Source organism: Narcine bancroftii, chromosome 5 (assembly GCF_036971445.1).
Source record: "Narcine bancroftii isolate sNarBan1 chromosome 5, sNarBan1.hap1, whole genome shotgun sequence".
In the NCBI taxonomy this organism is placed as follows: Eukaryota; Metazoa; Chordata; class Chondrichthyes; order Torpediniformes; family Narcinidae; genus Narcine; species Narcine bancroftii.
Genome location: NC_091473.1, coordinates 141,138,382 through 141,151,457, shown reverse-complemented (window position 1 = coordinate 141,151,457; position 13,076 = coordinate 141,138,382). Strand labels below are relative to the sequence as shown.

The 13,076-nt window shown below is 41.9% G+C and overlaps 1 protein-coding gene across 4 annotated transcripts in view; it reads right to left on the bottom strand.

Moving 5' to 3' along the window:
* The window catches only part of ccdc18 (coiled-coil domain containing 18), a 156,777-nt gene extending 146,179 nt beyond the window's left edge, over positions 1-10,598 (bottom strand). The window contains exons 1-2 of one of the 4 annotated variants that reach the window (XR_011357961.1): positions 10,282-10,598; positions 2,029-2,221 (exon numbers count right to left, since the gene is read on the bottom strand). Coding sequence is in view for 2 of the 4 variants with exons in the window: in XM_069939270.1 (XP_069795371.1) it covers positions 2,029-2,160 (132 nt within the window). In the remaining 2 variants the exon portion in view is untranslated. The remainder of the gene's footprint in view (positions 1-2,028; positions 2,222-10,281) is intronic. The other 3 variants (XR_011357960.1, XM_069939270.1, XM_069939269.1) reach the window with 3 other exon arrangements.
* Positions 10,599-13,076: the final 2,478 nt, after the last annotated feature.

The window sequence follows — 13,076 nt, the reverse complement described above, 5'->3', positions numbered from 1 at the left end:
TCAAGCACAGAGACTTAGTACTAATTTAAGAGGTGCACAAAATTGTCGACAAAGACTTGAACCAAAAAAAAATTCCTTTGTTGTAAGTGAAGATGAGAAAATCATGAAGACTCCAAACTTGATAAAGTAAAAATTGTTCCATTGGTATGAACTTACAGAACCTAAAATCAGAAAGCATTTTTTTACCCAGAGAAGTGTGAATCTGTGGAATGCTCTGCCACAGAGGGTGGTAGAGGCGGATTCGCTGACTATGTTCAAAAGAGAGTTAGATAAGACTCTTGTGGGTAACGGAGTTAAGGGTTATGGGGATAACGCTGGAAAGGGGTACTGATGGTAATGATCAGCCATGATCTAAAATGGCGGTGCTGGCCCGACGGGCCAAATGGCCTACTCCAGCTCCTATTGTCTATTGTCTATTGTCAGACACAAGGTGTTTTACCAAAAGAACCTAAAGTTGATAAAGACAAAACATTTATCTGCACAGTGAATAGTTATTAACTGGAATTCACTGCCAAAAAAGGATGATGAAACATCTTCAATCTTGGTTTTCAATAAGGAACTATACAAGTAGATGAGGGGAAAACTGCTGTGCTGCAGAGAAAGATTCTCAGTGATTGCTTGCAAAAAGCCAGAGCGGGCTCAATAGGCCTCTTTCTAATATACACTGTACGTTCTGTGAAATTGGACGTTGGGCGAACACCATATTATATACTTAGCAAAGCTATATGGGATATTGTTGTGTACCTGTAAACATTTTATTTATAAGTAGGGATCAGTGTGGGGAAGGACACGGGGCTGTGGGGAGAGAGTGGTGCAGTGGGATCAGTGTGGGTACCGACATGGATGGGGCTGTGAGATCAATGTGAGGACTGACACAGGGCTGTGGGGAAGAGACCAGGACAGTGAGATCAGTATGTGAACCAACAAGGGGCTGTGAGGAGAGCGCGGGGCAGTGGGATCAGTGTGGGGACCGATACAGGGCTGTGGGCATAGAGTGAGGCAGTCGGATCATTTAAAGTATACAGTATACAATTTCCTATAGCCATGCAGTCGGACCTTGCCCAAATGGACATTAAGCAGCCCATACCTATACATGAAAAGGAGCCTCAAGTCTGCTGCATTATTCACTGTTAGAATTTTGTATGGCCCACTTTCCTACCTACAAATGCACTCTCAAGTTCCCATTGTGTTCAAAATTTATTTAGCAAAGCTTTTGAAGAAAAAAAAAATCAAAATATATATCCATCTGGTAAAGGAATATCTTCACACCTTAGTTCTGAATAACTGCCCCTTATCCTGACACCACTGATTCAAAATCCAGATTTTTTAAGTTTAGGAATTTTTATTCTATCCACAATGTCCTGACCATTTCTAATAAATTCTACGTGATAAATTCCTTTTCATATAAAAAAGCCTTTTCTCACATAATCCTTGTATCTTTTGCCCAAACTTTTACAGGGACATCAAGGTTGGCGTAATGGTTAGCATCTTTACAGCACCAGCAATCAGAACCAGGGTTTGAATCCCACACTGTCAGTAAGGAGTTTATATGTTCTCCCCAGTCTGCATTGCCTCTGGTTTATTCCCACCATTTGAAATGTACCGGAGGATGTATAAATGGGATGGAACAGGCTCATGGGTCAAAATAGCCTGCTACTGTGCTGCATGTCTAAATTTAATTTTAAAATTTACTCTTAAAATTTAATCTCCTTTATTCATTCCATCAAAGAGTTCAATGTCACATTTCCCCACATTAGGACTTCTCTGCTTTAAAACAATCAGATGCAGATGAGACTTGAAAACTTCATTTCTGTGTTACCCAGAAGTAAACTACTCCATTGGGGCCATGAGGAACCTTGCATGAAGCAACCTAGAAGGAAGAATTTCCCAGCTACTCATATTACTTCAAGTGATATATGATCCATTTGGAGAACCAGCAATTGCTATACCGATTGACAACAAATTGGCAATGCAATTGCCAAATAAAGATGATCAAAAAATAAAGAGTATAATAAGCTAAAATATTACCTTGCCTCCAAAACTGCTAGTTGGACTAATATTACTGAAAACATTTTTTTGGGGAAGTGTTTTCTCGGCAGTTGTCAGATGACGGTTGGTCACTGGAAGGACGACTTGAGTGGATTGAAAGAGATCTTCCATTGTTAATGGGGGGAAATGATCCTGGGGTAAAGTGTCTTCAGACTGGTCATTTAATCAAAAACTGAGGAAAGCAAACAAAAATATTTTTATAACTTTCACTGGGCATTTAGGTTTGAAATAGAACATTGTTCATTCAGATAATACTTCAAATGGATTTAGATTTTCACCTTAATATTGCTTTACAACTCATTTAATGTCTTCTCTGTTACTGATATTAAGACAGCACACAGTTACCTGTTCTGGGACCTCAATTTTCTATGATTTTTACAAATAATATGGATATAGTAGAGGGGTGGGTCAGTAAGTTTGCAGATGATACCAAGGTTGGGGGTACTGTGGATAGTGTAGAAGGTTGTCATAGGTCACAGCAGGATACAGACAGGATGCCAAGTTATGTGGAGAAGTGACAGATGGAATTCAATCTGGATAAGTGTGAAGTGATGTACTTTGGAAGGTTGAATTTGAAGGCAGAGTATCCTGAAGGAGTACCCAGTATTGGAACCAGGATGTGAGAGAGGAGGCCCTTTCAAATTGCCATGTAAAATGGAGTTAACGGGGCAATATGCTCAGTTGATGACCAAGATGCATGGCTATTTGAAAGGGTCCAACTGGGTCAACCCAGTCAAAACCCAATCAGGTCCCAATCTCCTCTAGAGATTTGAAAGGGAAAATGGGCTCTGGTGATGTCAGTGCTTACGTGCATCACAGGGAAACCTCTAGCTGGCGTAATGCAGCATGTTTTTGCAGTGCTGCCTTGACGTGCTATGAACGGGGCGGGGGGGAGGGGGCGGGTGGTGCCACGCTGATGCTGCAGCCGCGAATGGGCAGAAGTGATTCCGCAATCGGGGTGGGGGGGCGATGGGGAAAGGATGCCTCAATATGCCGCTCCAGTTCGCAGCAATGGCTCAGTGCAGAAGCAATGACCATCTTCCTTACCCATAATCCCCCATGCCACTGGAACTGCTGACGCTGGGGGTGGGGGGAAAATCGACTGCTGGCCAGGAGCGGGGGGGCGTGGGGTAGTGGGGAAACTGAAGGCTGGGTACCGGGTGACTGATGGCCATGGTACCGAGGAGGGACGGACACAGCGACTGACAGCCGGAAATGAGGGCTGGCCCGACTGACAGCTGTGAATGAGGGCTGGCCCGACTGATGGCCGGGAATGAGGACTGGCCGACTGACTACCAGGAGTAGGTGGGGGGGGGGGATGGAGCTGTAAAAGGTGCTTCAGGCAATTTCTCCCAATGGTGAATTGTCTGCTTTAAAGCAGATAAAAGCAATTTTGTGTCATATAACACTGTTTTTATTACATGATAATAAGTTTAATCTTGAAGCATTGCATTCAGTTCTAGTTGCCTCATTACAGAAAAGATGTAGATGCTTTCGGGAGTGTGCAAAGGAAATTTACCAGGATGTTGCCTGGATTAAAGAACATATCTTAAGAAGCAAGGTTGACAGAGCTAGGGCTTTTTTCCTTGGAGCAAAAAAGTAAGAAAGGAGGCTTAATAGAAGTGTACAAGATTATGAAGGACTGAGGTAGGGTAGAAAGGAATCACCTATTTTCTGAGGCAACAATAGCAAATAACCTTCATTTGAATCATTCATAAAGATCGGAAATACAGGTACACAATCCTTTATCCAGACAAGAGACCGGCGGCGCGAGTCAGGCGACGGGGGGGGGGGGGGGAAAGAGACCGGCGGTGCAAGTCGGGCGCGGGGGGAGAAACTGGCAGCGCGAGTAGGGCGAGGGGCTAAGACCAGCGGTGCGAGTCGGGCGAGGGGGTGGGGGGCGGAGTCTGGCGACGCGAGTCGGACGAGGGGGGGGGTAAAGACCAGCAGCACGACTGGAAGGGGATGGGGGTGAATACGGCAGCACAATTCGGGTGGGCTGAAATCTGGCTTTCCGAAATCCAGAAAAATCTGAAATTTGGAACACACTGTCCCCCATGGGTTCTGGATAAAGGATTGTTTACCTGTAATTAAGACTACTGAACGTTCCTGATTGTCAATCTGAAAATAGCCCAATAAACCCAACACTTTGTTTTTCATAGGTTAGCTACTCTCTCCATCAAATTAATATTTTATTCCAAACACCTCTTGTGCAATAATTTTTTTTATGTGGCACCTTTGACATCCAAATTCATTACACTTATCAATTGCCTTTTAATCCCTGTTTGTTATATCCTCAAATAATTCAAGTAAATCTATCAACTACAATTTTCCTTGCATTGATTCATATTAACACAGCTTGATTGATTTGATTTTGAGGAATTAAAGTGAGTAAAATTTAGGGGAGCTGTCAGAGATTTTTTTTAAATAAAGAAAGTGGTGGTTGCCTGGATTACATTGCCCAGGTGTGGTGGTGGAGACTGGTACCATGGGAACATTCAAAAGACTTAGACAGGCATATGGATATAAGGAAAATACAAAGTTATGGGTGTGAGGTAGGGAAGGATTAGATTGTTTTTGAGTGGTTTGACACAAGCCAGTACAAGACTGAGCTGAATGCCCTGTCTTGTGCTGTAACATACTGTGATCTGTTTTAGATTAATCCAATGATGTTATGGTTTGGCATGCCAAATTCACTTGACAGACAACAGAAGTTGTTTATCATTCATTTAAGCTTCAACATTTTTGGCAAAAGGAAGATTAGAAAAGAAACTAGTGAAGAATGCCTTGAAATTAATAAAACAAATACAGGCATAGAGTTGGACTTTCACAGTTCTAGCTCATCTGTGATTTGATGACAGACAAGTACATATTCATATGCTATCAGTCACTGAATCCAAGGTGGTAATAAAAAGTTTGGTGTTGATATGTTTTTAAAAAGGATAAGAAAATTGAAGATAATTATTTCAAATATATAAATGAGACTAAGGAAGAGAATAATGTTAGAGATAACTAAGAAATGGAACATCTTTGCAAGAATTATGAGGAAACAATGATGCAAAAGGATGACAAGATCAAATGTCTTAAAACACACACTGAAGTTTCACAGAACATCAGACATTTTCATTACCCAATGTCCTGAAACAGTGAACTTTGTTGCTTAAAGAAAAAATAATGACTATATTAAACTTTGTGTTAACACCAAGTTCAGATTCCTGGACCAAGATCTTTTAATGTTTGAAACGGACTTTTGCAATCATATTGGAAGACAGAGGTTTGATGAATCAAATTTAATGCAGAAAGGTAAAGAAATTTCACGAATCAGGTCTACCACAAATGCTTTTCAAGGTCAGTGAAAATCATAGTCTTACGTAATGAAGTTCAATTTGACTAACTGATTCCGACTTATACAACTGCAGAAAGAGGCACACATGGAAAATTGTGGTTTTTAACCTGTGACCATTTCATTAAATAACTGCCTTAATGATACTGTTAAAATCTATTCTTTGGCTTTGCAAACTTTTTTCAGTCTGTCTTCAACCTCTTCCTCAAAGATTCCAAATTATCCATCCACTTGCCCTTTTGTAACAAAGCATCGATGATGATGTCCACTCTACAAAAAAATATTCTGACTTGTCACAAAACTTTTCACAAAGAGGTGTTAAATCCCAATAATCCAAGTACTAATAAAATCAGTACATCAGAAGAAAATTTCTCTGATTAAATTAGGAACATGGGAAGTAGGAACAGGCGTAGGCCAAAAATGGCCCATCGAGCCTGCTCTGCCATTCAATATGATCGTGGCTGATCTAATTTATGACCTAACTCCACCTACCTGCCTTCTCCCCATATCCCCTAATTCCTCTAACTGAACATTGATTTCCAAATACTGGATCAAATGATAATAGTAATAATTCAAAAGTGAAGCAAAAATAAAACAATAAATAACTTCCTTTTATGCAATAAAATTCAACCATCACAAGCATAACCACTGCAAGACGAATATGAAGGAGTGAGAGTGAACGCACAAAGATCAGAGAGGAGAAAGCATTCTTAATTAATGAAATGGATAAAGTTTTAAAAAGCAGAAATACTGCAAATACTGAAAGCTGAGTTGAAAAGAGAAAATGCTGGATAGATCAGGGAACACTCCTGAAGAGAGAAAATGAGTTAACATTTCAGGTTGATGACCATTCTTCAGGTCATCTAAACAACAACACAGCTTGCTTCAAAGCACTGGAAAGCCGAATTCAATCTTCACCTCTGTGCAGTCTACATCAGGGCACCCATTCTCTCTGAGACCATGTGGATGCTCTGGCTTCCTCCCACGTGCCAAAGTCAAGCAGATGCACAGATTAATTGGTCACTATAAGTTGATGCTGGAGAGTAGGTGCATGACAGATTCTGGAGGGGATTGATGAAAATTTGGAGCTCATAAAAAAAAAACATAATTAACATTCGATGAGTATAAATACACGGTCAATGGTTGGATCAGGGTCAAATGTTCCCCTGCTATGTCTCTCAATCCCCCCATTTGAATGACTACTTCAAAAATTATTCTGGTGGCCCACGGAGGATTATCAACAACATTAAGAAGCTCTTTGCTCATTCTTAGCAGGCAGGTGAGCTTTGTTAACCAACTAGCATTTTCTACAGTAGTTCCTGCTAGATTTAATTAGGAGCTAAATCAGAAACCACAGTTGAAGACTTGGTAACTTTTGCTCTTAAACTTGCATCTATAGAAAGTCAATATTAATTTTAAATATTGTTTCAACACGACAAAAGCTTCACAAATCTTTCCAATTAATTCTAGTTATTAATATTCAAGTTTAAATGTATGCAAGATGCATTGAATGGCAGGCAAAAAAAAATGGCTAAACTTAAAAATGTAACATTTTTTCAAAAGGTAAACTGTGATTTTAAATTGTTGGTAGCACTTCTCCATAACCATAACCATATAACCACATAACCATTTACGGAGCGGAAACAGGCCATGTCGGCCTTTCGAGTCCGCACCAGTTCAGACAATTTTGAGAGTTCAAGTCCCATTTTGGACACAATCACATGTTCAGCGTTGACATTCTTGTGAAGGGAGACCTGTCTTTTCTGAAGCATCTATTTCCAAATGGCACATTAAACCAAGGTCCTGTCCACTAGATAAGTATATACATTCCAGGATAATATCATAAAGAGGCATGAAATTTTCTCTCAATCAACATTTCTAAAAGAGATGATATTTTTACTGATTGTGGATTGTTGCGTGCGCACACACACACACACACACACACACACACACACACACACACACACACACACACACACACACACACACACACACAGAGTCTGATATAAGAAAAAGATCAACAGCTACAATGTTCTCTGGGATATCCTGAGAGTGGTTCAGTGTTACAGAAATGTAGCAAAATACAAAGTGCTGAGAAACTCAGTGGGGAAAGGAAATGTTGACATTTCAAGTCGCGAGACAGGGACAGTGGCCAGTAGGTGACTAGTGGACCACGATGGGTGAAGGATGACAAGCCACAGGAGTCCATGTCCAGGTGAGGGAGGGGTAGAGCGGGAAGATACACAGGTGGATATGGGTAGAACCAGGCAATGGAGAAAAAAATGCTAATGACAGAAGTAGAGAGGGGAAGGATGAAAGTGAAGACAGTTGCTGGCAGATGATAAGCAATGACACAACAGCTGAAGATACATAAGGAACCATTCAGGGAGAAATAGAAGGCAATTGGAACAACATGAGGAATGGGATTTGATTGGTAAAATATGTGGATCATAAGTGGATTGAGCCAGGATTGGGAAGAGGATGGAAATGGGTAATGAGAGAATCAAATTGGAAGGCAAGAGGATAACAGGAAGTAATTATCTGAATTTGAAAAATTCAATGCTTATATCATTGGATCATGGACTATCCAGATGGAATATGAAACATGGTTCATATTGAATTTGCATTGGTCCTCATCCAAGTAGAGTGAAACACAGAAATGCTGGAAGAATTCAGCCAGTCTTGCAGCATCCACCCATTTCAATTCCCCGGCCCATTGCCTTGCTGACAGAGCAGTCCATGGCCTCATGCACTCATGAGACTGCCCACAAATTGGAGGAACAACATTCATTTTTCATCTGGGTGCTCTCCAAGTGGATGGCATTAACATCAACTTTCAGTTTCCCTTAAACAGCCCCCCCCCCCCCCCCTCATTTGGACAATGGGTAAATTATGGCGTTAAGAGATTGCGATGTAATGTTAGAGGTAAACGTGACCCTCAACACGGATTATCTCGATGTTAATTCCAGCAAACCCTGGTCTGAACACTCGCCATCACGATTGTGTCGGCAGTAACCATGGCTACCGCTATTTACCAATAATAAATCAGTCTAGAAAGGAAGAGAACATCACTTTTGGAAGTAAATAACGCAATCATGCGGGCACAGCTTTTCCACCATGCAATAAGGCGATATTCAGTTGATATTCCAAATCCGTGAAATCTCCTGGCCAAACGCTAGGAACACATCCAAGACTATGCAGCGGGTCTCAGTTAACTTCGAGAGCCGGTCATGAATACGTATACAATCTTTTTGGAAGAAAATTCAATCGTTTTTAGAATACCTGTATAAGATTAAAATAGTTTTAGATCCAACAGTATTTTTATCGGGTAGTTTGCAACCTCTGAAAGGTTTGGGATTGAATAAGTTTGTATATTTAGCTTTATCCGTAGCGAAAAAATGTGTTGCTAGTACGTGGAAAGATACAAATATGACTGATGTTAATAGATGGCAGAATGAGATGAGATATTGTTTAATAATGGAACAAATTACGTATGTTTCGCATGATAATTATGATTTTTTTTATTAATAAGTGGTTGTTATACTTGGAATATTTACATTTCAATTTACATTGATTAGATTTTAATATGTATATTTAACTTTTTCTTTAATATTCTTTTTTTTCTTTTTTATGGCTCTCCTTAGGAGAGTTGGCTGGGGGGGGATCTTTTCTTTTCTACATATATGTGAGAGATGAGTAACACTGATCTAAAAGAAAAGTGAGGATTGTGAGAGATGAGTAAAACTGATATAAAAATATGAAGATGAGGAAACTAGTATAGATATATACTACAGCATCGAGTCCACGCTGCTGAAGATCCAGCTGCGCTGGGTGGGTAACTTCTCCAGAATGGAGGACCATCGCCTTCCCAAGATCGTGTTATATGGCGAGCTCTCGACTGGCCACCGTGACAGAGGTGCACCAAAGAAGAGGTACAAGGACTGCCTAAAGAAATCTCTTGGTGCCTGCCACATTGACCACCGCCAGTGGGCTGATATCGCCTCCAACCGTGCATCTTGGCGCCTCACAGTTTGGCGGGCAGCAACCTCCTTTGAAGAAGACCACAGAGCCCACCTCACTGACAAAAGGCAAAGGAGGAAAAACCCAGCACCCAACCCCAACCCACCAATTTTCCCCTGCAACCGCTGCAACCGTGTCTGCCTGTCCCGCATCGGACTTGTCAGCCACAAACGAGCCTGCAGCTGACGTGGACATTTACCCCCTCCATAAATCTTCGTCCGCGAAGCCAAGCCAAAGAGATGTGTAATGAATAAAGCCAGTATGAATAGGATAAGAATAGATATTAGAATGTAGGAAGTAAAGTTAGTCTGAATAAGGTAAGGGTCTTCGAGCCTTAGACAGAATTAGCCAGTTCTGCATATAAGAAGGTTGTAGCCCTGAGAGTCGGGAAGGTGTGAATTAGAACAAAGGCAGGTTTGTGAATAAGGACAAATAAGGACAATGACATGATGGGACACCGACAGGATACCCCCTGGTCCTCCAATCACAGAAACAGCACGTAGGCAGGCAGGATTGCCTCATGCCAAACTCATTCAGGAGGCAGAAGAATGTAAGGGGGAGGGTATTCCTATACTGAAATCAACTGTATAAAAGTTGGGTGAGCCCCAGTGTGTGTGTGTATTCCCAGGGTAAGGGGAAGCACCCAACTTTGCATTGTTGTATAATAAATGTTGTTCTCAATTTCTGTCTCGAGCAAATTCTGTGAAGGTTCTTCTGTTTCTAACATATATATATATATATATTTAAAAAGTTCATGTTTAATTGCTGTATCTGAACGAATAAATAAAGTTTAAAAGAAAAACTTCGAGAGCCAAAAAGTTTCCTTGAACGCTCCTGCCACTGGAAAGCAACTCAAGTTGGCTCAATACCTCGACAAAGGCGGCGCATTACCTTCGGCCATGGGTCCTGAAGCGGAGGGAAGCCGGTGGTCGCCAGTTAAAAGGTCAGGCCAGTCCCCCCGAGGGGAGAAGGGGGCCACCGCGCTTGCGCCGGCGCCATCTTGCCGCTGAGTGCTCGGCGCGCTGTGTCTTTGGATTGGACGGGGCGAAGCCCGTCCCGGCCACCGTACCCGGCCCTCCGCCGCGCGTTTTCGATCCGCCTCAGCGGACGTTGCCCATGGCCGGGTGGAGACGTGCCCAGTGCCAATGCAGTCCGTGAAGTTCAAGGTCAATTAGGTGCAGGGCGTGTTTCGCCTCGGTGACAGTAACATTCCTCAAGACTCATCCTACTTGAAGTCTCCTGCCGCAGTTACACCTGCAACTCCGCGCCGCTGACCTCGAGGGGGCGGATGTAGCCCGGCGGGTGATTGGCAGCCGACTGGGTGGGGCTTGCTCCAGTCAGGCCGGCTGATTGACAGCCGGCCAGGTGTGATCTTCCTGCAGGTACACCGGTCGCCCCCTACGGTCGGCTAGTGGTATTTCACCACAAGCCTTGTGGGGAGATTGATACATCTGCTTCTACACACTGCACACACCAAATAATTGGGTGCCACCCCCTCTGATGGGGGTCAGTCTGGTTCATTGATCCTTCAGGAATCTGATGGCCTTGTGCCATCAAGTTCTCGTCATTAGCCTCCTGAAGCTTTTAGTCTGATAGTGCAAGGCATGGGTGGTGAAAGTCCTGAAGAATGGTTGATCACCACCTCCTGTCGATGAAGTCAGGTGATGTGCAATTTGGTCAAGATGACGGTAAAACTTAGTCATATATCTTTACCTCAATGGATGCTGTGGGACCTGCTGAGTTCCTCCATAACTTGTGCGATTTTACTACAATCACAGCATCTGCACGTTCATGTTTCACGCCAACTCTGCATTAGATATTGGACTGCTCTGCTCGCTCGACAATTCTCTACCTGCATCTTAATGCAGGTGACTATAAACTTGAAAGCCTTCTTTTCAGAGCGCTCAGCAGTCAATTGAAAAAACCCCAGTTCGGACAGAGCAAGCTTCCACAAACTGACAAACTCATTCACCAAGTGCAGAAGAAACTCAGCAGGACACGGAGCAATCAGCGAAAGTAAAAGGTAGGCGACTGCTGAAGAAGGATAGATAAAAGGAAATTTCCCTCCTCCCCACTGGGTGGATTAAAAAAAACCACCAAAGGACATAATAAAGCAGGAAATTGAGGTTCAGTTGTAGTTTGGACCAACAAACTAAAGAAATGAAAACTGAAGTCAACATTTCAAAGGAAAATTATTTTTTGAATATTCTGCATGCAATAATTAAAAAACATCTGTGGATTTGCAATATTTTGGGTTTCTAAAATACATTTTAAACTTTCCAAGACATGGAAAAGTCAGTCTTGCAAAATATTGGAAAGTTTATTTTTAAAGAGAATGATTTTGACAGTTAGCTTTGTGGTTATATTCTAAATGTGGCCCAAATTTTTCTGAAAGCCATGTGACAACCAACCAAATATTCAAAAGCTTCAATATTTGAACTCAAGGCGAACGGCTGGTTTTTTTTAAGATTCCACTGTGATGAAGTACTTCTAGAACTCTGTTTTTACAAGTTTTATTTAATACACTATACTTCAAATGTTCCTTGCAATAGGGACCTCAATCAGAAACTCCATATTACCTCTTATATTGCCTACTGAAAAATAGATTTAGCATCACTATGCAATTTTACAATTAAATGTATTAATCTTACAAATTTCTTCAGAGGGAGAATATTTTGGGACAAGCTGAAATTATGCAAATACTGCATATAGAAGTCTTCAATGTTTTTCCATTATTGCAATCTACAGAGAAACAGAAATCTACAGAACAATTCAGGCCCTTCGGCCCACAGTATTGTGATGTCATAACAACTTACTCTATCAACTACCTAGAATTTCCCTACTGTATAACCCTCCATTTCTCTGTTCCACGTACTTAATGGCATGGTTAGCACAGTAGTTAGCTAAAAGCTGTTACAGTGTCAGTGATCTGGAATGGCATTTGAATCCCACGCTCTGTTCGTAGGTTCTCCCAATGTCTGTGTGGGTTTTTTCCAGGGACTCCAGTTTTCTCCCACCCTTCGAATCATACCAGGGGTCGTAGGTCAATTGGGTGTAATTGGGCAGCACAAGGCTCATGGGCCAAAAAGGCCTGTTACCAAGCTAGATGTCTAAATTAAGATCCCCTTGTACCTGCCTCTACCACTGTTACCAGCAGCACATTCTATGTACCCACCATTATTTGTGAAGAACTCTCCTCTTGCATCTCCCTTGTACTTTGCCCAAAACACCTTAAACTATGCCCTGTTAGCCATTTCAGCCCTGGAGAAAAAGCCTTCAGCCATCCACATGACCATTGCCTCTCATCATTTTGTACACTTCTATCTGGCCACCTCTCATCCTTAGTTACTCCAAGGAAAAAACAGCAAGTTCACTCAACCTATCCTCAAAGCATGCTTTCCAATCCAGCCAACATCCTTGTAAATCTCCTCTGCACCCTCTTTAAAGCATCATCCTTTCCTGTATAAGGTGACCAAAACTGAACACAATATTCCAAGTGGGGTCTATCCAAAGCTGCAGCATTACCTCATGGCACTTGAACTATGGTTAATGAAGGCCAAACCCCCTAATTTGCCTAGAAACACAATCAACGTGCATCAGCTTTAAGTGTCTTGTGGACATGGGCTCCAAGTCCACATTGCTCAGTCCTTCTAATAACATTGTT